At 48.6% G+C, this 27376-nt stretch overlaps 1 protein-coding gene across 2 annotated transcripts in view; it reads left to right on the top strand.

Moving 5' to 3' along the window:
- Window positions 1–27376, top strand: part of HTT (huntingtin) — a 1924961-nt gene that overhangs the window by 1666999 nt on the left and 230586 nt on the right. For both annotated transcript variants that reach the window (XM_078678546.1, XM_078678545.1), the window contains 3 exons: window positions 5330–5412; window positions 12511–12641; window positions 20970–21099. In XM_078678546.1, coding sequence (XP_078534672.1) covers window positions 5330–5412; window positions 12511–12641; window positions 20970–21099 — 344 coding nt within the window. The remainder of the gene's footprint in view (window positions 1–5329; window positions 5413–12510; window positions 12642–20969; window positions 21100–27376) is intronic.

The raw sequence follows: 27376 nt of genomic DNA, 5'->3' as shown, positions 1-27376 counted from the left end.
TCCTGCTCTTGTGCTGAGAGCTGGGATGCTTCAGTGTCCTTCATGCTTCTGGCGGCTTATGGTTATAGCCCTCACTCTGGCTGGCCTGTTGCCTTTCCTCTGGGTGGGCTCGCCTCTTTCCTTGGTTTCCTTGGGCCCTCTGGGCTTCTTGTTGTTCCTCTGCCTGTCCTGGCGTTGGGTGGAAGCTCTGTTGCCCTGGGGGTGTAGTGGGGTGCTTCGGCCTCTCCGGCCTTACCCTTGGCTCCTCTGTTGTGAGTGTGTGGGCCTCCACTCTTCCTTCTTCCTCCTACATCCCTTCTGGGGCTGCTGGCGTTTGACTTGTGGGGGTCCTCTTGCCTGGTAGGGACGAGGTTGCCTCCTTGTTCTTTCGCAGACCCTCCTTCCCTCGTTTCCTTGGGCCCTCTATGCTTTTCTGCTTCCACTTCCTTGTCCTGGCATTGGATGGAAGCTCTGTTGTCTTGTAGGGGCGTGGGGTGCTTCTTCCTCCCTGGACTTGCCCTTGGTTCCTCTGTTGAGGGTGAAAGGGCTTTTTCTAAATTCTTTCTTCTTCCCACATCCCTCTTGGGGTCGGTGGTGTTCTGCTTGTGGGAGTTTCCCCCTTCCCCCCCTTGCCTGGGGGGCGGGGCGGGGCTCTTCGTCCTGTCCATGGGACTAATCCCTTGTGGGACTCTCTGTTATGTCCAGGCTAGTGGGGTCCTTCCGCAGACCCTCCTTCCCAGTGGGTATGGCTAGGGTATCTATTCTACATTAAGGAATCTGCGGCTAGTAGTCTCTATCAGATGTACGAGTTACTTACCTTCGGTAACGATGTATCGGGTAGATATGATTCTAGCTGCAGATTCCTTCAGGGCCCGCCCTTCCTCCCCGTTCTGCGAGGACCCTTTGGATTGCCCTTCTGCACTCCCCTCACGGTGGATGGCTATGATGAGTGCGTGCATTCTTTCTCTCTTTTGACAAGGCGCTGTCTTGCTTTTGTTCCTTCCTATTCTTGGCACTGTAAAGGCTGGATCTATAGATTCTCCTGTGTTCTCTGCTCTGGTTGCTCCAGGATTGAGGCTGGCCTTCCTTCGTCCCTCCTTTCCCTCCCTCTTGTTTCTGAAGGTCCTGGCCCCTCTGCTACCCTCTGGGTCGGGCCATGCCCTGGCTCCCTTGGGGGGGGGGGGTGGAGGGGGTTGTCGCACTCTGTGCTGGGGTTGCCTTGGAGGTCTGTCGTCCCCTGTTTGTCTTGGAACTGGCTCCCCTTCATGGGTCTTAGTCGGAGTTGTAGTCCTGCTACATGTTGTCATGACATTTTGCATATGTTCCTTGTCTTAAGGGGGGTACTGTTTTCATGACTGGCCGGGTGGCTGTTCAGGGCTGTGCTCTGTTCTTTCTTCTTTCCCTGCTTTTGGATACTGCAGTGTTGGCACTGCTCCTTATGGAGTTCTTCGTCATCATTCCCTTTTATTTTCTATTTTTCTACTGTTTCGCACACTGTTCCCATGTTTCCACAGTTTCTCTGCTGGCTCCGCGTTGTGGCGCGGAAAACTTCTCCAAAGAAAACTGACATAGGCGTGCCTCGCTGATGTCACGTACGCGGACGACGCCTGGGCGGAGTTGCGTGGTACCGCCCCCCCGGAACGCAGGGATGCTCTGGAAAAAAGTTTTCCGGATCCAGTCTCACTCATGGGGATAATTCTACGTTGAGGGATCTGCGGCTAGAATCGTCTCTACCTGATACATCGTTACCGAAGGTAAGTAACTCGTACTTCAGTGCTTGAATACTTTATGAACAGCTGGGGCCCTACTACAGATAGGGTGCCCTTTACCTGTTTGTGCACGGCATGCCTATAAATAGGTGAGACGTGCACAAACAGGGAGAATGCGCCCTGCTATGAAGAATGTGCTGTGCCCAGGGCAGCTGCAAACTGTGCTACCATGGGGCACCGCATTAAAGTGAAATACACAGAGCTTGCTGCTTCAATGCCAGTGTTTCACTGTATAGGCAGCAACCCTCCTGCACTTTTAAGAAGGATTACAGATTCCCTTACAAGCAGATGTAGTGAGTGTCTATGCCCACCTACAGAGGGATGTCTGAGGAGTCCATAGGACCTCCACACCCTCCTCCAGAGGGTTGCCATAAGGGGGGGCACTGACCATGCGCTACCTTTTTGTGGCACACTTTTAGTGCTCCTCCTGATAGCTTCTTTGCTTTTGCGCTCATGTCGATAATACAGCATGGGCTAAGAGGTAAAGAGATTCTCTCATTCGCATGGAGCCACATCCCCATACAAATAAGTGAATGCCCTATTAAGATAGCGCTGAAGCTGCATGTATATCAGCGCTATCCATATTAGAGAAGTGGCCCACAAGCATCTGCTGCCTCTTCTGTAATTAGGGAACAAAAATACTTGAAGTGGATAGTAAAAATACAAAACAAAGTGGAAAAACAACTAATTGACGTACATTGTTATTTATTTCACAATGTAGTCATATATTGTATATCACAAAAGTTGCACAATTGTATAATTCACGGCTATTCAAAGAGGTGCCCCTTGGGAGGGAAGGAGTGGTATAGTGAAGGGTGGTGTAGGTAGGATAGTGACATAAAAAACGACCAAGCGGCCTCACTGTACTATGTATTTTTAGTCAGACATAGACATAAGAACCATCAATGTAAAAATTCATTAAATAGTAAAGTGCAGCTTAAATCACATACCAACTGCAACACGACCAATATCATCTATGCCATAGTCTGCCCTTGCAACCAGGTCTACATCGGCCAGACTCAACAAAAGGCAAAAGCCAGAATTCTGCAACATATGAGCCGAATACGGCGTGACGTGCAAGGTGCACCACTTGTGGAGCATTTCAAAGTTGCCCAACACCCCCCTGACACTTTCAAATGGGTGATTCTTGAACAAGCAATGCTGGGACCCCGAGGGGGCAGCATTACCAACATCCTTAACATCCGTGAATCTAAATGGATGTTTTATTTTGACTCAATCCAAAATGGCCTAAATGAAAATGATAGCTCTTTCTCCCAACTGGCCACACTCAACTGAATGTGATACTCCTTAGTGCTTACCCATTTTGGCTCTTTCATTTGATTCCACTAACTAATGGTCTTTCTACAATTGTGCGGCCTTTACCGTTATGTAACAGGTACGCTGCCATATGTATAATGCTTTTAAATTGTCCTTTGACCTATCCTAGACTCTTACTATTCTTAATGGGGTCATATTACTGAAAATTGTGTTTTTTGAACATTATACACGTTTATGCATGAATCCTTTCCATGGCCCTTGTAAATATGCTATATTTTGACTGGACATTTCTGTGATTGTCATATACGTGCATAATAATATAAACTATCCGAGCTTTTTATAATACACTTTATACACTTTACAGACATTAGTATTCCTTTTAAGTCCGCGGAGCGCCCTGTCCGCTCTCTGAGTCTTCTTTCTGGCTTCATTGTCCCGACACGTTGTCTGCGATCACGTGTCTCAGTATCCATAGTGATACTAGAATCAGGAAGCAGCCGTTCTCCATTGTTGACCGCGCTGTAGACCCGGACGGATTCATCTCCTCCAACCCCGGTATGTTTGCGCTCTACAGAGTGTGGCTAATTGCAGCTGCTTTAACCACTCTCCCCCACCCACTGTGACCTTAGTCTTCATTTTTACAGACCTTGTACCGATCGACGACGTCTCACACAGCAGTGATTTCACCACGGTGTATCCGACCTGCGGGCGGTTCCCGTACGCATTCAACCACACAGTAAGCTTCATTTCCTTTCTTCATGTTTCGTAACATTTAAATAATTAATACGGAGCGTGCACAGGAGGTACATTTTGTCACCTTGCTTTCTTACAGATTTGATGACCAATTCACCGTTACCAACTACTGTGAGTCTTTTTACATTATTTCCCCCCCTCTCTCAATTTTTACCCAGTCGCTTTAGCCGAGTTTTTCATAACCCCTACTCTTCCCCATAGGAATCGAAGTTTCTCCTGAATGAGTGTTCTCCCTTTCATCTCCACCTGAGACAACCAACCGGCTGGTATATCTTGTCTATGACTCATGTGCTCACTATTGTAATTTATTATTCGAGATTGATGCAATATATTAAATTTTATCTATTACTTACTGAATAGGTCTCCTGCCCCATCCTCGTCCTGATGAAGACCCCATTGCAAGGGACTAATTAACGCCTGCCTCCTCTAGGGGTCGAAACGTCGACAGCTTTGTGTATTTCTTCAGCTTCACCCCACAAACATGACATTGAATGTATCATGTGGAGCATGCTTTCCTATTTAATGAATTTTTACATTGATGGTTCTTATGTCTATGTCTGACTAAAAATACATAGTACAGTGAGGCCGCTTGGCCTTTTTTTATGTCACTATCCTACCTACACCACCCTTCACTATACCACTCCTTCCCTCCCAAGGGGCACCTCTTTGAATAGCCGTGAATTATACAATTGTGCAACTTTTGTGATATACAATATATGCCTACATTGTGAAATAAATAACAATGTACGCCAATTAGTTGTTTTTCCACTTTGTTTTGTATTTTTACTATCCGCTTCAAGTATTTTTGTTCTCTAATTGCTGGGACCCCTCTTCTCAGTACCATTAATACCCAGGTCCCAGCGACTTATACTGGGTGAACCCTCCCCTTTATACATTGCCTCTTCTGTAATAGCAGAGGGCCCCCGAGGCACACAATGTGGGTGCACATGCCCGTTGCGCCCCTGGGTCACTTTGTATGATACGGCCCCTGATGTCTGTGCTGGATCACAGTAAGCGTTGAATGACTTGGTTGGATTCTGATCACAACTTGCATGCTTTCAACTATTATTTCCAGTGCACCATAAGGCATTTCGGGATTTAGAGGTTTTTCTCTGACTAAAGAAAGATTGCCTTGCTTCCATTCCACACTTTAGAACTGGCTAGATCAACAGAACCCAAGGAATGGCAATACACCTTGAATTAGTCTTCCAAAAACAAAAGAAGTAAAGTAAGTGTGAGAGGTTGTGTTTAAGTATTCCTCCTTTTCAAAGCATATGGTAGGTGTGAAGAGGATCCGAGTGCACCTGTTCTTGTTCTGTACTTTCTTTTCCTAACAGAAAACGTACTACACAGAGTTGAGCCAACATGGACATAGTTCGGAGGTACTGATGCAAAGATTTCACTCTTCCCAGTTTTTCATTGAAATGTGCTTTTGGTAAAACGCTGATTTACAAGTACACTCTTGCTTGCTGATTATACTGAATGAACAACATTGTGACACAATGTATGGTCTCTTTATTGTTTTACGTTGAATTCTCATTGCATTGTAGGTGCTCTCATCAGTCATGAGAAACTTCTGCTACAGATCAACACTGAGAGAGAAATTGGGAACATGAGCTACAAACTAGGACAGGTTTGTTAATATAAATATGTTTGCATTCTTTTTCTCAGAGGCTAATACATTTCAGCAGATCTTTTTAGAGTGGAAAGGAAGATTTGGTGGACTTTTTGTTCTTTGTTATCTTGCTTTCCCATTCCTATCCACTGCATAGCCACCACTAATTAGTATGATTGTTTTTGTTCTAGTCTTCAATGTTGATTGTCTTGGGTTGTGAACTCTTTAACAGGGCAAACACAAGTACAGGCTATGTAGATTTCACACAAGTGTATGTTTGGTAATTATGTCATTGTTTATTTGTCAGCACTGTGAACCTTCCCTCTTCAGTACTCTGATGAAGAGCTGTATTTTATATTTGCAAAATGCCAGTGGGCTAAATCCCTCACCAGGGACAGAACTGGGCTCTCCACCTGGTCCACCAATGGAAGAGATGGACCAGAGTCACTTGAATTTATGGACTACCCACAACTTGGCAGCCTGCAGCTGACACCAGTTGCATCCAGGTGGCTCCATTTTGAGTTACCTCTGATCAGATGACCAATTGGTTTACCACACAGGGAAGGTGTAACCACATCTGTCCCTTCTAGATTGACATACCTAGATACCTACTTTAGAAGGGAGGGGTAAAGATAGTTGGGAGTTGGGGCCTTTTCCTGGTTAATGTCCTGGTCAAATAAGGGGCACAACAGCAAGGCAGCAGAATCCTGTTGGCAAGTAATTGAGGTTCTGCATTGGACGGACTATGAAATGCATAGCTTTTTTTGATGTAAAAGGGAAGCATCAATAAAATTTCCATTGCTCTATCATACCATATGCATTTTAATTTCAAATTTGCCTTACTAACAGGAGGCACATTCCTCATTATCTCCTAATAGAGAGCTCTAGAGGGAACCCACCAAGCATACCTTCAGTATATCCCTAGGAGAAAGGGCTTGATGGCGTAGCATGCCACATGTGGGTGAGGGTGTTTATCCTTTTAGGGAAGGCCCAAGGAGTTTTATGGCTTTCTAATGGTCCATACCTCAGTGTTGGGTATTCCCAAATAAAAAAAAAAATTTCGTCAAGATATTTTTGGGGGTTTCTCTTAATGAGAAAAAGCACACCAGGTGGCGGAGGGAGAGGACAAGTGGAGGTAAAGGAGGGCACAAAATTACCAAGCCTGCCAGAAGATATAGTTCAGAGGAGGAGATCAATCTGCACCTGTATGCACTCTTTGTATGGAGTGAAAAGTGCACATATGGTGAGGGTAGCAAAACTAGTGACTAGAATAGGAGCAGATAGTGGAATACTTCTGCAAGTTCCACCAGCAAAAACAAAAGTTACACCAGTTGTTGTAAAAAAAGTTAAAACAACACAAAAATACCCCTCCAATTAAAACATAAAACACAAAAAATTGTTATTTTGAGAGCAACCAACAAAACACAAAGAGCCTTTCCCTACAAATGGTTAGACCCTGCATGGGCTGCTCAGGGTAGGTATGCTACATGGCCGATTAATGCAAGGTCTTGCGGCCAAACACCACTGTTAGTTGGGCTTACAGTGTGGCCTCAAAAGAGTCTGGGAATACACAATGCTTTCAATCAAAGTTGAAATCTGTGACATCCGGGTGGGTAGGGCTCAATATGCTCGCCACTGAGAGCAAGGTTGATGCTTGGACCCCTTTTGATGTTGTGCTCCTAGAAAGTCAGCTTTGAAACACTTCAAAATGGAAGCCTTGTCCAGCTCCAACTTCAAAAGGAACAACATCAATTAGATCTCTGCCCCTCTCCACATAATCTGATCATAAACTAAAAAGGAGAAGACGCCTAGGCACATCAGACTCTAAATACTCCAGAGTGAAGTCTTCATTGTGCCATACTTTGCTTGTCTTGAGTTTGTCATCCATCATAGCATCTCCCAGCATTATTCACCAGCAGCAGTTTATCCATTCCTGGTTGCTGCAGAACCACTACCTCCAACAGAGGGTTCTCAATTTGTCAACTCTCAGTTGGCTTGCCAGCCAGTGGCTTTGCCTCCCAATGCCTTTACTAGCCTCCCAACTCCAGAGGCAATGTTTGCATTCCATGCCCAGATCCCAAACATCGGATAAGCAATCTAGGAGGCCTAGGTATCATTTATGCCATCCAGACAAAGTTCCTGGTCAACAGCTGTATGATGGAACAATGTGGGTAAATACTTCTCATGCCTTTAGCATGCATTTTTTATACCTCATTTTTTAGAACGCATATGCTTTTTCAACGTATGTCTTTACCACGCTTCATTTATATAAATGCTGAATTGCGTTGGTAAAGGTATGCATTGTAAAGGCTTATATGTTGTAAAAACATATGTGGTAAAAAATGTGTGGTGAAGGCACAACGTGGTAAAAACCTTGTAGTACAGGCTATTTCCCCTAGTCAACATACCATTCTCCTTCAAAATCTCAGACCCACTCATCTTGGTTGTCCAACAGGGACTACTCTCCTACACAGTCTGAGTCTTCTCATTCAAGACTCATCCTGATAGATGACATTGCCATGTTAATGAGATACTGGTGAGAGGTGCAAACAAACTGATTATTCCAGTCCCGAATGTGCACGCAACAACATCATTTATTTTTGAGACTCAGCGCACTGCTTCACATTTCCCTCTTTCTCTGGTCCCAGGCTTTTTAGAGCCTGCAGTGGAACTACTCTTATCCCTAGCTTCAGTTAGATCTGCACCAGCCAAGCTGCAGAAGAAATACAAGCCTCAGGATCAAAATCTGTGTTTTTCGATCTGCAATTCCTGAATTGAGCTCTGATATTGTTTCGTCAGCAAGGAAATATCACCTACTTCTCCAACATCTACTGTACTTCCTGACAAGGAAAATAAGCAGATGGATGCTATTGGCTATAAGGTCCGTGAAACTTCTGCAACCGCCATGAAAGCTGCTAGTGCCACAGCATTGCTTAGAAGGTACAAGGGTTACTTGTTGGATTCTGTCATATTGCAGAGAAGATGTAGATGATTTTAAACAGGTCCTTCGGGAAGGCTTGATGGTCAAGCCAAGTCATCCGTGCTGTAACTGGTTCATCATATTTGGCAACTTGTTACTATTGCCGTGGCTTGACCATGAGGTGTTCATCCTGGTGCAGATTTGCCAAGGTTAAAGTCAGAAGCAGTGCATGAAGTTGCAGTTGCACTAATGCAGTTGAAGATATACAATTCATGAAGTCTGAGTTGGAGAACCTCACGGAGGTGAGCTTAGGAAAAAGAAGAGAGTATTGCAAGCATTAGTACAATCGCAATTACCAGTACTATTCACAGCAGAGGGATCAAACCCCTCAGTAGCACAAGTGATACTACTAACGGCAGCAGTAGGTGTCATAGCAGTCTAGAAAGTTAATTAAAGGCTCAGTGAGACATCAGTCGCCTGTTACAGCATGAAAATCGCTTGCCAAGCCGTGACTTCTCTATCCCACTCCTTATTTCTTCACTTCAGTGGAGGAAGCACTAGCAACCATCTTACAGAGTAGAAAAATATGACAACAGATGGTTGGTGAATACTATGCTGTGCAAAATGTCTATTCTCTGCAGTTCAGATCTGCTCCAGATATTCTTCTCATTTTCAAGATTTACTTCAGCACAAGGTTAACATCCTACTGCAGAAAGGAGGAGTGGGGAAGATCTCTCCTTTCTAAAAGGAAAAGGACTATGTTCATGGTACTTTCTGGTTCAAAGGAAAGCTCCATCTCTAGAACGCAGCCCCATTCTAGATACACAAAATGACAAAGAAATGCATTAAACAGGCAAATGTTAATGCTGACCCTGCAACAAGAAGTAATTGTGGAAATACTTCCGGTATCCATTTAAGACTCAACTGGTTATTGCGTGACACTCAACAGGGGCACAGTACCCTTTACCTTCGATGGTGAGCCTATAGAGCACATGGGGATTAGCAGATATCACTCCATCTCTCCCTTATTTTCTCTTTCTGAAATATCTGTGCATTTCTCTTTTGGTTTCACTTTTCTGTTTAGGGTTGATATTTGCGGTATTCTTTCTGTCCCACCCTCGAAGTTAGAGAATTCATCTCTGAGGCACTCTTGGGGCCGAGAGGAATCCATCCTGGCCAACAAACGCCCCTGAGCCTGGAACCTCAGAATCGTGTGATTCAGGAGGAATAAACTGATTAGTTTTAATTTTCACCCTGACAGTGTGTGAATACTAGTTGTCTGAATTCAGGTTGTAAGGGATAGGTGATAACCTAAACCATTTTTTTTAAATCACCTTCCAAGGCTGCTGTTCTTGACATAGTCCCCCCTCCAGAGACCTTAAGAAGCATCTGGCTCAGCATTAAGTCTGGTTCCCCCAGTGACCCAGCCCCTCCCAAGGTGCTAGGAGAGAGTCTGGAGACTCTTGAGCCATATATTAGACACGTTTTGGAGGTCACTTTTGTATCTCACACGTTGCCAGTATCCTGGAAAAGAGCTGTGTTCCTACCTATTAGAAAAAATCCACTCTCAGCCATGATATTCTTGAAAATCTAAGACCCATCTCCTTGCTGCCTTATGTAGCGAAGGTAGCGGAGAAAGTGGTCAACATCCAGCTAATAGCACACATGGAGGGGGCTAATCTCCTGCACCCCTCACAATCCGGGTTCCGGGCGGGATACTCTACCGAAACCGCTCTGTTAAGAGCCACGGAAACCATTAGGCAAGGAGTAGACGCCGGACACACCATGGCACTGGTAATGCTAGGCGATACAAAAGGGGATGATGGACGGAGCGTTTGAACAAATCAAACACTCACCCCCAGTCAACTGATCTGGGTTTAATCCATCACCATTCTTTAGTTCACTCAGCCACCCCAGTTCAGACATGGCTATATGCAAATCAGTCTGACCCTGTGCCTCATGGGAACAGTCCAGCCCGAACTGCCAAGCCATGTCTTCCCTGGACCGGAAACAAGCATCCTGGGACCGGTTTCGGATTCATAATCCTCATCAGCCAGGCTATCTTGAATCCAGTGGCCAAGTGAGCAAGGGACTCACGTCTGAGCATACCCTGCCACACTTAGGGCGAACAAAGCGATACAAAAGGGGATGATGGACGGAGCGTTTGAACAAATCAAACACCCCCAGTCAACTGATCTGGGTTTAATCTATCACCATTCTTTAGTTCACTCAGCCACCCCAGTTCAGACATGGCTATATGCAAATCAGTCTGACCCTGTGCCTCATGGTAATGCTAGACCTCAGTGCGGCGTTCGACACTGTGGCACATTTCACCTTGCTGCAGTGTCTGAACAGAGGGGGCGTCTCGGGTCCTGCGCTGGGCTGGCTGAAATCCTTTCTGACAGGGCGCAGATTCCAGGTCAATCGTGGGTCCTTTCAGTCTAAAGAGGTTGCTGTTTAGCAGGGGGTCCCTCAGGGCTCTGCCCTGAGCCCCACTCTGTTCAACTTGTACTTGTCCCCCCTGGCTGAGGTGGTGCAGGCGTTTGTAGTGGAATTAGTATTGTATGCTGATGACACTCAGCTGCTGATCTCCCTATCCCAGGCACCCTCGGCCGAGGCTTCTAACTTTAAGGCATGCATGCAGGAGCTTGCCCCCTGGATGAATAAAAACTGCTTAAAGTTGAATGGAGGCAAAACCGAGGTGATAGTGGTTGGTAGAGAAAAATCTTGCTGGACCGCAGACTGGTAGCCTCAATGTTTAGGCCCCACCCCTATACCATGTCTAGAGGCTAAGAATTTAGGAGTCTGGGTGGATTCGGCTCTCTCTAATGAAGGCCACATCCACCGGCTAGTAGGGAAATGTTTTGGTGTTTTAAAAACACTTAACAAAACACTGAATCTGCTCCCGATTGAGGCCAGGCAGACCATGACGCATGCTCTTATCACTTCCCGCCTGGATTACGGGAATGTTCTATATCTAGGTGCTCCAGAAAAGAATCTCCGACGGCTAAAAGTCCTGCAGAATGCAGCAGCACGACTGGTTTTGAGACTACCCAGAAGAGCAGCGTCTAAATCAGCCCTTGAAGCTCTTCATTGGCTTCCAGTTAAGAAAAGGGTGCTGTTTAAATCCCTTCTCATTTGTCATCGCATCCTCTGGCATAAGGCTCCAATGTACCTGAGAAACCTGATCACTAGGTATGTACCGGGCAGAACGTTGAGGTCAGGCGGGACTGGGCAGCTTGAAATCCCTAGGATTAAGAAAGAAAGAATGGGCTGCCGCTCATTTCGCCTCTTAGCTGTGCAAAACTGGAATAAAATCCCGTTATGTCTGAGGATGGAACAATCGGAGACCATGTTTAGGAGTCTTCTTAAAACTCACCTGTTCGCTAACTAGTTCTCTGAGATTAGCCTTGGGCCTGCGGCTTCTTCCTTTCTATTGGACTGGCCTCTTCTCCAAAGCGCGGGGACACGCCGGGATGGCGTAACCAGGCGCTATATAAACTTCCTTATTATTATTATTATAGGTGATTTTTCCAAAGGGATATTCGGAATAGCTCCACTTCTGGAGCCACCCCTGGTGATAGATGGGCATCCCTGATTAACTCCTCACCATCATCAGTTAAGCAACCACTGACTATCTGTTCTGTGAAGGGAATTACCACTACCAGGTCTTCAGCGAGTCCATAGTACAGTCTCTGTCCCTGTTCAGGGCAGCTGGGGTCTTCAAGTGATGCCACTGCTGTACTGTTTACTGAATAGGACTGGGCTTGTCTAATGTACAGAGACATCTGAGGTTGGGGTTCATAGTCAATGGTATATGTAAACCGTTCCCACTTTGTAGGACTATCTGACATATAATTCATGTGGAGTGAACCCCTGTGAGGTCAGTTCCCTGTGAGCTTTGGCAGTTTTGAACTTGTCTCATGGTATGTAGGATTTGCACTAATGGTCTGGTCTAATTCAGATTCCCTGAATTTCAGTGGTTTCTAATACGATTTTAGCAACCCTGGAATACACATGTACAGCTCTAAGTTTGTTTTTTAATGTGCAGTGGCAAACTTCACGCCACTGTTTAAAAGGTTCTATTTTTACAGGCTAAAAACTGCAATATGAAAAGGCTTTCACTGTATTATTGTGCATTCCTATTAGGGCTGAGTTAAACATTACTGTTTTAATGACATTTCCTCCTTTTGTAGGTCTCTATACACTCAGTGTGGTTAGGAAATCGCATCACTCCATTACGAGAAGAGGAATGGGATGAAGAAGACGAAGATGAAACGGATGCGCCTCCACCTGCTTCACCTCCAACATCTCCGATTAACTCCAGGTATGCCCAACAAAAAAGTGTAGTACAAGCCATAATACAATATGCAGAGGAGTTAGCCTTGTACGACCATGTGGTGTTAGAACCTGAACTATGACCCCCTACCTACACTTACCTCACTTACAATCTTTCTTGCTCACATACAGTGCTCTGGAGAAAATTGTAGTCTGTAATAATACTTAAAAATTGTTTCCAGATCATTCATTGAGCATTTTCAAGCCTACCACCAAGAGGAGACGTGAAAATGGCACATAGCAGAAGTTTGTCATGCCCTCACCAGGGCACCTGCACTGTAAGGTAACCGCCATCCACCACTTCAGAGCTGCTTCCTCAGGTGGTAAAGAAGATTAGCATTTCCGTTCTGTTCAGATGTAAGCGGTGTTTCAGATGTCAAGCTCCAGTTTTAGTCCAATTTCTCTAGAGCATTTTGTTTTCTGTTCTTTGTTTGTGTGAAAAAGAGAACTAAGCAAATATGAAATAGACATATAGGCTAAAAAGGCATACCTCCTAATTGGTCTGATAATACTTTGCCTTGCACTATCTACTTATGATAAAGTTCCATGATATTCGTATTATTATAAAGATAAGTATATGCGACAAAAGCATCCTAAGTAAAATGTGCAAGCTAAACAGATGTTTTTCTTTTATTATTTGAAAAGAAAAAAAACACTATAAAGGAAATAATTGTTGTACAGAGAAAATTACATTATGCACACTGCGTCTTTCAAAAGTCAATAAATGCACTTTTTCAACAAATGAGCAAATAGTTTTGATACAAGTACAACTCTCCCTTGACGATAAGGTCTAAAGGAATTCACTTTCTTGTTCTCTTCGACCTGGTTGCTTTTCTGTAGCCCATTTTTGCAAGGTTAGCCCCCCACCTCTAAATGGGACAGTGGGAATACAATTGTGGTTTAACCCCCAGTTTATAGCAGTTGACCTACACTGCCAAACTGAATGACCCCCTTAGTGTTTTGAGCAAGGGACTTCAGCCTTGTTCCAGCAAAGGATCTCTCTTAAGGTAAGGGAAGGCATTTTTATTGCCTGTGGTACATAACACAGGTTGATGCTAGATGATGCTGTTGTTGGGCCATCCCCCTTTGTGGTTGCTGGCACGTAATTCAGGGGGCAAGATTTCAGTACCCTAAATGGAGCCAATAGACCACTATATTAGTGCCCAGCATTTAACCCTTGGTGTAGATACGAAGCACTCTCCTGTCTCAAACCTTTGTATTACTTGTAGGAGGCCTAGCAAAAAGTACTAGATTGCCCCTTGTACAGAAGGGCTGAATATTAGCACAGTTTAAGGGTAGCCAGCTACTATTTCTATATGTCCTTTTTTTCACCAGATGAAAGATCTCCTTTCAAGTTACCTGAATTAAATCCGTTTCCTAGGGATATTCAGGACAAATTTGGGTGCCTTTTTCAGTTACACAGTGGGATACTTTTCTAATGGGTCAACCTTTTAAGCGCTTGTATTCTTGCACGTTTAATGAATTACTCCTTTCCTTGTGGCCATTACATCAGCTAATGTGGGGAGCACACTGTGTTCTTTAAATGCCCCTCACACACCAAAAGGACCCTTGGGGTCATGCTTCATCATTGGGGTCTTCGCAGCCCCTACGGGATGCGGCGTGCTGCTAACCGGCGACTACGCGGGAGCACTTTTATATCTGGAAGAAACAGGTTAGTATTAGATTCCTTACCTTAGAATATCCCCAGGCGTCAGTCTGGATCCGGAAACTTTTGCGTAGCAGTACCCCTGCGCGTCGGTAGGCATCGTCTGCAGGCGTCCCCTGCGGCTCCGCGTCCGTCGTCGGCGTCGTGCGCCGTGATGACGTCGCTGGAGTATATAGACGCCGCCTCCGCGCGCTGACGTCAGTTCTTCTTTTTTCCGCGCCAGTTAGCGCAGATCCGAGAAGTGCAGTACTCCGGTCTTTTGACCAAAGTTTTTGAATCTTAATAATTGTTACGGTGCCGGTAGGATGCCCGGTTTTAAGAACTGTGACGGTTGTGACCGCACCATGTCGGTCACGGATCATCACCGACTCTGCCTCCGGTGTCTGGGCCCCGACCACGCCGTGGACGACTGTGTCGATTGCCGGGCCCTGACGAGTAAAGCTAGGCAAGCTACTCGAACTGCGGGTGTCGGACCCACGTCGAGAGCGGTCCCGGTCCGGCCAGAGGTCGAGGGAGCGGTCGCGGAGCCATCACGAGCGCTCCGGAAGTCGTCACCATTCCTCTGGTTCCTCAGGTAGGAGACACAAGAAGTCGGGGCGTCGTCATCGTACCCCCGACTCCCCCCGACGCGCGCGCGATGCGGCCGGGGGTTCGGGTGGCCCCACCCCCGCGGCTCCGCGTGAGTCGCCGGCGCGGCCTGCTCCATACCCTGCGGTCCCTGGGCAAGGCGCGTCGCGTGAGGAGATAGAGGAGTTCCTTATGGCCATGAGGGCACTGTCTCCTCCGACGGGGCCTACGGCGCCTTCGGGCCCTGTGCTCCCGTCCGGGGGTCCTAGCGGTTCGGGTGTTCCTGCCTCGACGCCGTCGGGTGCTCCGGCACCGCCGCCGCCGACGGCTCCGACCCCGGCGCCGCAGGGACCCTCGGGGTCGACGCCGGCTGGTCTACCGGCCTCTCCGGCGCCGATTCCATCGGGGTTGCCCCCGACGCCGCCCCCGCGCGGCGCCGGTGCTCCGGCGCCACCACCGCGCGGCGCCGGTGCTCCGGGGGCGGCGCCGTCCCCATGACCTCTCCAACTCCGGACGCGGAGTCGGACCGGCGTCGCCCGACGCCGAGTCCGACGCCGATGGGGCCTGTGGACCCCGAGGAGCCGGTCTACATTGTTGACTCCGAATATGGGGAAGATGTAGAATACGGAGAGGTTTGGGAGGGGTCTGAGGACCCTCTGTCACGTGAGTGTCAGTACAATGTGGACTGGACAGGTGATTTGGGTGACGCCAGTGGTCTGGACGACTCTCCTAACCCTGGTTTTGTCTCGCCTCCTACTGTGGCTTCGGAGGCTGGGGCTGCTTATTCAGTGGTGTTGATGAGGGCTGCCAAGGCCTTACACCTTGAGCTCCCCGTCGCGGTCGTGAGGCCTAACATCCTCACTGAGGTCTTCAAACCGCAGTCATGTCCACAGGAGCCTCTGCTGCCGTTCAACGAAGCCTTGACAGACGTTCTTTTGGGCACGTGGTCCAGGCCCGCTTCAGGTTCGCCTGTTGATAGGAACGTGGCCAGACGCCACCGTCCGTGTCCGGACGACCCCAAGTTCCTGTCCACCCATCCCACCCCTGAGAGTCTGGTGATCCAGGCCTCGACCTCTCAGACCGCATTCCCGTCGGCCCCGCCCGACCGGGAATCCAAGAGGTACGACCAATATGGAAAGAAGGTCTTCTCGTCCCTGAGTCTGGGACTGCGGTCTTGCAACACCGCATGCCTCTTGGGCCGCTACACCCACTCTCTGTGGGATACGGTCGCGGAGTTGCTGCCAGAATGCCCGCAGGAGGTACGGGCAAAGCTCGGCAAGGCTATGATTGAAGGCCGAGATGCAGCAAGATACTCCATCAGGTGTGGTCTTGATACGACCGACTCGCTGGGCAGAGCGATGTCCATGACGGTGGCGATTCGTCGCCACGCCTGGCTGAGATCCGCCAACTTTTCGGCAGATGTCCAAAATACTTTGATGGACATGCCGTTCGATGGCAGTCGCCTGTTTGGCGACAAGGCGGACCACGCGCTGGAGCGCTTCAAGGACTCCAGGGTCACGGCCAAGTCCTTGGGTCTCTCGACCCAGCGCCAGCAAACGGGTTCGTTTCGCTCCTTTTGTGGCCACGGAAGGGGCGGTCCCACACGTGCTGCCAGCCACGCACCGCAGAACACTTCTCAACGCGGTGGCGGCCGTGGATTCCGCCGTGAAGGCGGTCGTTGACAACGGCGAGGTCAGACCACACCTCCCCCCGCAGCATCAGCCTCCAAATCCTCCTAGTCCGTGCTTTCAGGCCCATGTGACGCCAGTGGGTGGCAGGGTTCGCCATCACCACTCCCGCTGGCGCTCTATCACATCGGACAGGTGGGTGCTGCAGCTCGTCCGAAGGGGCTACTCCCTCCCCTTCGAGACCTCTCCTCCAGCCATGCCACCGCAGAACCACCGTGTGTCGGGGGACCACTTGACACTTCTGCAGGAGGAAGTTACGGCCCTCTTGGCCAAGGGGGCCATCGAGCGCGTTCCTGGGCCAGAAGTAGGGGGTGGTTGCTATTCCCACTACTTTCTGGTACCCAAGAAGGACAAGGGGGGCCTCCGTCCTATCTTGGATCTACGGAATGTCAACGGCTTCCTCCGGAAGGAGAAGTTCAAGATGTTGACTTTGGCTCAGGTCTTGGCTGCTCTAGACCCACAAGACTGGATGGTGGCGTTGGACTTGCAGGATGCGTATTTTCACATCCCCGTCCTGCCGGCCCACCGGCGTTGCCTGCGGTTCACGGTAGGCCACGAGCACTTTCAGTTTATCGTGCTCCCATTCGGCCTTACCAGCGCCCCACGGGTGTTCACGAAAGTGATGGCGGTGGTCGCAGCTCATCTGCGCCGGTTAGGGGTTTCAGTCTTCCCCTACCTCGACGACTGGTTGTTGAAGGCGGGCTCGCCCCAGACAGTCGTCCACCACCTTCAGATGACGGCAGACCTCCTGCACGAGCTGGGGTTTTCCATCAATGTGCCGAAATCACACCTGTGTCCCTCTCAAAAGCTCCTTTTCATCGGAGCGGTTCTCGACTCGGTGCAGTTTCGGGTTTATCCTCCGCAACGGCGGATCCGGGATATACAGGCTTTGATTCCCATCTTTCAGCCGTTATCCCGGGTTTCGGTCAGGTTGACGCTGCGGCTGCTGGGGCTGATGGCTTCCTGCATCCTTTTGGTGCATCACGCCCGGTGGCGGATGCGGGCTCTGCAGTGGGACCTGAAGTTTCAGTGGGCCCAGCATCAAGGCAACCTATCCGACCATGTCCTGATCTCGGAGGGCACTGCGAGCCAGTTGCAGTGGTGGCTTACGGACCGCGATTGGGTCAGAGGCAGATGCCTCTCCCTTCCCCAACCGGAGCACGTGGTTGTGACGGACGCGTCCCTCCAGGGCTGGGGAGGCCACTTGGGAGAGGCGGAGATCAGAGGTATCTGGTCTCCGGCGGAATCCCGGCTCCACATCAACATGTTGGAGCTGCGGGCGATTCGCCTAGCACTGAAGGCATTCCTCCCCTTTGTCAACGGGAGTGTAGTGCAGGTGTTCACGGACAACACCACCGCCATGTGGTACTGCAACAAGCAGGGCGGAGTGGGGTCGTGGACCCTTTGCCAGGAGGCTCTGCGTCTCTGGCAATGGCTGGAACGTCAGGGCGTGACTCTGACGGTTCAACACCTGGCAGGTTCTCTGAACGCCAGGGCGGACGAACTCAGCCGTCGGTGCTCGGTGGATCACGAATGGCGTCTGAACTCGGACGTGGCGAAAGGCCTCTTTCTGCAATGGGGAGAGCCTTGGTTAGATCTATTCGCCACAGAAGAGAACGCGCAATGTCATCAGTTCTGCGCGTTGGAGTTTCCAAGACGGCACTCGCTCGGCGACGCCTTTCGGCGCGAGTGGAGCTGCGGTCTGTTGTACGCCTTTCCGCCTATACCACTTCTGCCCAGAGTGCTGAAGAAGATCAGGCGCGACCGGGCCCAAGTTATCCTTGTGGCTCCGGACTGGGCTCGAAAGTACTGGTATCCCGAGCTACTCAGCATGTCAGTCGGTCCCTCGATTCGCCTGCCCCTTCGGGAGGACCTTCTGTCGCAGCAGCAGGGGACGGTCCTCCACCCGAACCTGTCCAGTCTCCACCTCCATGCGTGGAGATTGAGCGGCGACAGTTGAGGCCATTTGACTTGCCTCCTGAGGTTTGTGATGTGATTCTGGCAGCCAGGCGTCCCTCCACAAAGTCGGTATACGCCTGCCGGTGGAACAGATTTGTGGCATGGTGCACAGCAAAGGCTGTGGACTCTCTCTCTGCCCCTCTTTCCGAGGTTCTCCTCTTTCTTCTCTCTCTTGCCCAGCAGGGCTCTGCTCTGGGCACTATCAAGGGCTACCTTTCTGCCCTTTCGGCCTTTCTAAGGCTGCCTGATCAACCTTCTTTGTTCAAGTCCCCTATTGTAACGAGATTCTTGAAGGGCATCACGCACATTTATCCACCTGTTCCGTTCGTGATGCCTCAGTGGGACTTGAACCTGGTTCTGACCTTCTTGATGTGCGCTCCCTTTGAGCCACTTCATTCCTGTCCTCTCCGTCTCCTGACTTTAAAGACGGCCTTCCTGGTTGCCATCACCTCTGCCAGGAGAGTGAGTGAGCTCCAGGCTCTTTCTGTCAAACCTCCTTTCATGTCCATTCATCCAGACAAGGTGGTTCTGAGAACTAGACCTTCTTTCCTGCCCAAAGTAGTATCTGCTTTTCACATCGGGCAGTCCATCACCTTACCCTCCTTCTTCCCGCCTCCGCATCCTTCAAAGGATGAAGAGCGGCTCCATCGTCTGGACCCAAAACGTGCGCTTTCATTTTATATGGATCGCACACGCCAGTTCCGGGTGGATGACCAACTGTTTGTTGGCTACGTGGGTGCGAAGAAGGGACGGGCGGTACATAAACGGACCATCTCTCGGTGGATCGTTCTGTGCATCAAAGCGTGCTACTCTTTGGCTCGGAAGGAGCCTCCTGTTGGGCTGAGGGCCCATTCCACTCGGGCCACGGCGGCTACTACTGCCCTGGGCCGGGGAGTCCCTTTGCAGGACATTTGCCAGGCGGCTACGTGGGCCTCGCTGCACACCTTTGCGAGGCACTACTGCCTGGACAGTCAAGTCCGGAGGGATGGCTTCTTTGGCCGTTCGGTTCTCCAGGACTTTCTGGTGTAGGATTGTATTGGTTCGCAGACCCACCACCGGGGTTGGTATTGCTGGGGTATCTATTCTAAGGTAAGGAATCTAATACTAACCTGTTTCTTTCAGATGAACAAGTTACTTACCTTCGGTAACGATATATCTGTAAGAAACAGTAGTTAGTATTAGATTCCTTACCGCCCCGCCCATCCTCCCCGTTCTGCGAACTGATACCTAGGGTTAAGGACATCCCTTTCAGGGCCCTAGTTTCAAATGGCACCAGTGTTGGTTCTCACATGGCTCTGCGTGTTCTGGCGCGGAAAAGCTATGTACAAAGAACTGACGTCAGCGCGCGGAGGCGGCGTCTATATACTCCAGCGACGTCATCACGGCGCACGACGCCGACGACGGACGCGGAGCCGCAGGGGACGCCTGCAGACGACGCCTACCGACGCGCAGGGGTACTGCTATGCAAAAGTTTCCGGATCCAGACTGACGCCTGGGGATATTCTAAGGTAAGGAATCTAATACTAACTACTGTTTCTTACAGATATATCGTTACCGAAGGTAAGTAACTTGTTCATTTGGCTATGTTTGGTGTGTGTGAGGTTTCAGTGTGTTTCTAAGTGAGTGGTGGGTTCTGAAAAGTGACAATTTGAGGTTAAAAAGTACCTGGCATGTGAGGTCTACAAAAAACTTTAATGGGCCTCCAAACTGGTACTATTAAAAGGGTGATTGTGAGGTATTATGTATGTTAATGTACAACATATACAACATATACTACAATCGGCGGATGAATTCCTTGTGCTCATGTTGTGAATGGAAGTTCAAATCTGAAGAGAAGCATATCCACCACCTAGACAGCCAACCATTGTCATTAAGCTCTACTCTGTCTTACCTTTGAGGGTGAACACTGCATTTTCATCTATTTAAGTTTCATTATCTAACTGGTCTGTTTTGGATACGGCCTGCCTCGTTATATGTTTCATTGACAGCATCAAAGCTACACTATTGCACACAGGACCTGTTTTTAACCCTAACACCATAGAGAAGTCCAGTGCACATTGTTACTTGTTGAGAGTGATAGAATGGTTATTGTTTAATATGATATTCATCCTAATTCCATAGTTAATATACTTTGTAAAGAACTGTTTCCCAAATTGGAGCAGCAATGGTGATGCTGCGAGGGCTGGGATAACCAAGGCAGCCAGTTAAAGCAGAACTTTAGTAGGATATGTGTCATGGGAACTCGAATATTAATGACATTAACTGCTGCTGGATTTGAGAGTTTTAAATAGGGGGAATAGTCTCTACTATGGGCACTCCCTCCATGTGAGAATGGATGTCAACTAAAATTGCAGTTACCAAAGTTGCAGATTGTTTATTATTTAAAGCTTAAAGTTTTTGCATTACTATTTCATCCTTAGTTGCTGGTTCTTTGCAGGAAACATCGTGCTGGGGTGGATATACATTCTTGTTCTCAGTTCTTACTTGAATTGTATAGTCAATGGATACTTCCAGCTAGTCCAAGCAAGAGAACACCAGTCATCCTAATAAGTGAAGTGGTGCGATCGGTAAGTTATCGAAAAGTTATCGAAAATAAGCGTGATCAGAAATCGTCTCTAATAACATTGGCGCATATACTTACAAATGACATGTGATATTACTTTTAAAATAAAGGATTGATTTTGAATACATAACAATGTGATATCTAACATATCCTGCATATATGTTGAGACCCCTCCCCACCCCACTAAGTTTTTCCCAGGCTACTATTGAAAAGGTCAAAGTGTTGGTGAATGGAATCGAATGTTTCAGGATAGGAATACATTTTTAATTACTACTGTTAGCAGTTGATTAGATGGTGTGTCTCTGGTGCTGCCGTAAATAGCATCACTCCAAACACCCGAAAATCCATTCCTAATTCTAACTGCTTCTTTAACTGCTGTGTCTGTTCTGGCCACTTTAACAGGACCCTCTGACACCATCAGAAGGAGTGGCCGCCAGTGTGGTTTACCTCACTTAAACGGGTTCGACAATGGTTGCGTCAGATAATGCACCATAGAGCTATGACAATATAGATCCGTACACATCAAGCATTGAGCGTGTTTTCTGCCCGAATACAATGTTTCACATTGTGCAAAACATTGAGGCCTTCCACATACCTTAATAGCGAAGCTCCTACTGTGACATTAAGGGCTAGTGGGAATCAGTAGACGTCATATTATTGGTGATTTGTAAAGCGCACGATCACCCGGGTAGGTAGCCTGACACTAAGCATCTGAAAGAAGCCCACATAGGACCAGGAAAGACTACTCAAAAAGTACTCCTCACTTCTTACTGAATTCAGCAAATGAGGAGGAGGCTCCGATGTGTAGCAGCAGTTGCACCCTTTAAGAGCGATGGAGGAGAAGGCAAGACTGTTGGATCTGGTTTTTTGTATGTGTGGGATATGTACGAGTAGGTGTCCGGCCGAGCAGAGTCTGGCCGAGCAGAGGTGTCTGGAAGGTTTATGAAAGCAGATGCGATAGTTGAGGCATGCTGCACCAGAGTTATGTAGTGCCTTGAAAGCCTGGGTGAGGAGTTTGAATTGTACTCATTTGTCTATAGGGAACCCATATAACTCCTTGAGCTATATCAGCCAAGATCACCATCTAAGTCACACCTATCACCAATATCTCACACACAGAAATGCTGGGCTAAAAACCCTGCCTAGTTCCTTTGGCTGATGAGATCCATTGGCTATTGAGGTTAAGTGTATCATAATCACCTGCATGCAGTTCACAGTGTTATTTGCAGCCTTTCTATATTGATTTTAATTCATATTGCATTAGTGCAAGGGCTGATGGTTTCTGATGTCCGGATTTTTGTTCTGTGATAATATTTTGTACATCTGTCTTCATACCGTTGCAATATTGTTTATAAGTTTTGCACCACCTGTAATGTGTTCTTGCTTTATACAATTAATGTTTTAAATGATGCAGTGTATCTGATAGAGACTACTACCCGCAGATTCCTTACCTTAAAATTATCCCCAGGCATCAGACTGAATCCAGAAAATGTTTGTGAGCAGTACCCCTACAAGCTAGTAGGTGGCGTTTTTCTGCTCCGCATTACATTGTCCGCACTGGAAGTAGCGTGCGCAGTACATACTTAGGCACCACCCCAGCGCAGTTGTGGAGAGAGCTACCCTCAGTCACTTTTTGACTGTCTTTCTCGACTTTTTGTCTACGTTTTTGAGACTTGTTTCTAGGTGTGGTAGGGGTGTCAATGAGGAAAGCTGGATTTAAGCCCTGCGGTGCCTGTTACTGAAAAATGACAGTGACGTTCCCTCACCTAGTCTGTCTAATTCCTTGAGCGTTACCACCACGACAAGACCTACTTTGATTTTCGCTCCATACACCCCAAGACCTTGAGGGATTGAACTGTCGAGCTTCTTGCTGCTCGTCTTGCAACGCCGCGACTGTGTTGATCTCAGTTGAGAGGAAAGCCCTGGAATTGTTGCGGAGCTATCAATCATCCTCAAAGTTTTCCCATTCCGATAAGTCCCACAAGAAAAAGAAGAGCAAGAAGTCAAAGAGCTCTTTTACTTTGCCCCATCTGTTGAACTCACCCGACAAAGGAGCGTCAACACTCACGGCTTTGCTCCGCTGTTGAGGCTGTGCCTGGGCCATCTCTGCACCTCCCTGAGTTTCTGGGAGCCGAAGCGACCCCTGCCCAACCTCGAAAATGTTATGAGGCAGTGCACCTCATTTTTGGGTGGTCCATTTGCTCTGGAGTGCCTTTGGGCCCTGCAGGTTCGGGAGGAGCCCCTACAGGTCTTCTGCTAGGAAGTTCTTCTTCGACGCCTGTCGGGTCCCTTGGATCCACAGATGGATCCGGACTGGTGCCAGGCATCTCCTTGAACTCTTCTAACACTGACCCCGCTGTCGATGCTCCAGGCACCATCCCCATTCTAATCCACGACTCTGACATGGAAACGGATGGGGGTCATCCAATGCCCCCTCTTACATCATGCCACCAAGGCCGGAGCCTATGCCCTATTCCTAGCAGAGGAATCGAAGGGGCCACTGGACTCTGAAGAATACCACCCCCTAAAGGACACTTAGTGTGAGTATTTGGTGGATACCAGTGAACTGGATACCTCCCAGCTACTGATGTCGCCTCTCCTCCTACTGTGGCCATGTAAGAGGGAGCTCATTTACTATGGTGATAAGGAGGGTAGCTGAGGTCCTGGACCTTCAGCTACCCTTCGTGGCTGTCAAGATAAACGTCTTGATGAAGGTGCTTCAACCGGGAGTCACTCTATATGAACAGTTTCTTCCATTTAACGAAGCCCTCACGGACGTCCTACTTGTGGCCCGGTCAAAGCCCTGCACATGGGCTCCTGCCTGTGAAAATGACAATTGCCCGATTTCATCACCCCGCCCTAACGGATCCTAATTTCCTCACACAGCACCCACGCTGGAGAGCTTGGTTGTCCAAGCCTCCAATTCCCCAGTAAATCCTTCTGCATTCCCTACCACCCCACCAGATAGGGAATCCAAAAGTCTGAACACCTTGGGCAAGAAGATGGTTTTTTTTGCCACCCTGGCACTGCGATCAGTAATCACAGCGTTCTTTTCGGGCCAATGCTCCCGTTCACTCTGAGATTTGGTTACGCAAGTGCGGCCTATGGTCCCCGAGGAGCTCGTCTAGACTCTCCCAAGCTATTGCTGACTGGAGAGACGCAGCTACGTTCACAATTCGAAGTGGGCTGGACACGACCGACTCACTAAGCAGAGAAGCTTCTTTGTTGGTTGCCTTATAGTGCCACGCCTGGCTGAGGATGACTGGCTTTTCATGGGATGTCCAAGCTTTGCTAATGTACATGCACTTTGATGACTCCCTTCTCTTCTGGCAGTCGCAGCCTACAAGCCTCTTAGTTTGCCCTCTGACCATCATGGACACCCAGCGGAATGCAGGATATGCCATCATCTGCCACACTGGAGGTCGATTACATTCGACTGCTGGGTTCTACTGATTGTCAAAAGGGGCTACCCCACCCCCTTTGTGACTACCCACACCCTTTGTGACCACCCCACACCCTTTGTGAGTACCCCTCCACCCATACTACCCATTTACGACATGCTGACGGAGGACCAACTTTCTGTACTCCATCAGGAAGTGGTAGATCGTTTGTCCATGGTAGCCATAGAGAGGGTGCTGGCATCAGAAGTAGGTTGTGCTTGCCATTTCCTTCAATTTCTGGTGCTCAAGAAGAACAGAGGTCTTTGTTCTATCCTTGATCTGCAACCTCTCAATTTCTTCCTTTAAAAGGAGAAACTCAAAATGCTCACACTAGCTCAAGTCCTTTCTGCCTTGGGTCTGGGAGACTGGATGGTAGTGTTGGACTTTCCGGATGCATATGTTCGAGGCATGTGGGCTGCTGAATTCATATCTGTGCATAGATCGCCGCCTAGTGTTGGGTCCGGATGATTGCACTTTGTTGTCTTGGAAGAGTCTTCGAAGTATCACGAGATAGGTGACTCCACCCCTGGACTACAGTGCGCATTGGCATCTTCTCCATCCTCAGATTGTTTTTTTCCGCCATTGGGTTCGGATGCAAACTCCTATACTCCAACTCGGAATCAAAAACAAAACTTTTCTAAAGGCCAAAAGGCCTTCGACTTCATCGGTATTGTTCTCGTTCGGTACCTCTCTAGTCGATCCAAACTTCCATCTCGAATCGGTCGTCGACGCGGGCTGTTGGGCCTTTTCGACGCCACGTGAGCCGACCGTCGATGGAAAGAAGCCCGTTTAAAAGGTGCCCACAATGCCACTCCAAGTTCCCACATACATTCAGTATGCAACAAGTACCTTTCCCCAGACCATAGGGAAGAAACCTGCCCGGCCTGCGCCCAGTTTCGATCCCAAAAAACTATACGAAACCGACGGGCTGCTAGGCAAGAAATGCAGCGACAGGCACCGGAACCGGACAACATCTTCGATGATGACCAGGATCTACAGGACGCCCCAGACTCGGACCTCGAAATCGTCACCGTCGAGGACTACTCCGACTCCGACGAGGAACTCCCATCGGGGCATATCGTGAGTACACTACCCCCGATACCGACTAGCCCGTTACCAAAGGCTCCGGTTGAGGCATCGCCAAAAGGCTTTAGCCAAGATCATAAGAAACTTTCGCCAGCCCCGCCTTCCGGCTCGGCTCCAAAACCTTCAGAGACCCCTGGGCCCAGTTCCATTGCCCCGAAGAAGGTTCCAGAGCCAAAAAAGGTCACCGACCCGAAGGACGTCGATCCAAAAAAGGCCGCACAGCCAAAGAGCGTTGAGCCAAAAAAGACTGTCGACCCCACAAAGGCCGCTCAGCCAAGAACCGTCGACCCCAAAAAACCGGTCGACCCGAACAAAGTCACACAGCCAAGGGGCGCCGAACCGAAAAAGGTCGCCGACCCGAACAAGCCTGCTGTTCCGAAAACCGTTGACCCGGCAACCGGTGCCGTCCCAAAACCAGTATCGAAGCCGGACAAGCCTATCGACCCGAAGATAACGGCTCCTTAGACACCAGTTGATCCAAAAATGATCATCGACAAGGTGAAAGACACTCATCCAAAGAAGTCTACAGAGCAGAAAAAACGTGTCGACCCGAAAGTTCCGGTTGACCCGAAACCACTCGTCGACCTGAAACCAGGGCCCGAGCCGAAAAAGTCCAACAAACCTCCAAAAGTCATTGAAAAACCAAGTGTTACCGACCCGAAAAAGTCTAACACTAAACTCAGGACTGTAGAGGAAGAATTATTCCACCCAGATCCATCAGACGACCAAGCTAAAATATATATTAACCCAGACACTGGTAAAGTTACCATACTGCATAGGAAGAAGAGGCCTTTGGGCTTTGTACCTGATTCACCTATTCCGCTGAAGAAAAAGGACTTTGGGACTTCTCCCTCAAGACTCTTCATCCCTTTTCAACCTATCATGCCTACCACACCTTTTGCTCCTTCCTCACCTTCACACCACGGGGACGATGAGGGAGACACAGGGTATGAGCCACAGCCTCAATATGATTTCCCACAAGATCCTAACCAAGAGGAACCTTGGGAAGAGCCAACTGACCCTTATGACACCCATCCCATCCCTGATGTATCCACTTACCCTACTAAGCCGTCACCTACAGACGACACAGTGGTCTTCAACCAACTGATAGACAGGGCAGCACAATTCCATAATGTAGATATGCATAGTGACCATGTGGATGAAGACTTCCTGTTTGACACATTCACTACTGCAGAAAAAAGTGTCAAAATGCTTCCAATGCTCAAGGGAGTTCTAAAACATGCCCCAGACATATTTAAGGATACAGCCAGGGCACGGGTAATCAATCCCAGAATAGAGAAAAAGTATAGGCCAGCTCCCTCAGACCTTACTTACATCAAGGGCCAGTTGCCACTAGACTCTCTGGTGGTTGCAAACGCACGAAAAAGAGCCAACTCTCAGACTACAGGGGACGCACCTCCCCCTGACAAAGAGTCAAAAATTCTAGAGGCATCAGGCAAAAGGGTAGCTGCACAAGCCTCCAACTCATGGAGGATTGCTAACACACAAGCCCTACTGGCTCGCTACGACAGGGCGCACTATGATCAGCTCGACAGCCTTATGCAACACCTACCCGAGCCTTTTAAAGCACAAGCCGATGACCTCATCCAGGAGGGAAAGTTCATATCAAACGCCTCCATCAAATGTGCGCTCGACGAGGCTGACACCGCAGCCAGGTCAATTAATACTAGCGTCCTGCTACGCAGACATGCATGGCTGCGTATTTCCGGTTTTAAGAATGAGGTGCAGTCCACC

The sequence above is a fragment of the Lissotriton helveticus genome, chromosome 2_2 (genome assembly GCF_964261635.1).
Source record: "Lissotriton helveticus chromosome 2_2, aLisHel1.1, whole genome shotgun sequence".
NCBI lineage: Eukaryota > Metazoa > Chordata > Amphibia > Caudata > Salamandridae > Lissotriton > Lissotriton helveticus.
Note: the sequence above shows the minus strand (reverse complement) of the source record. Positions and strands in the feature narration are given on the sequence as shown.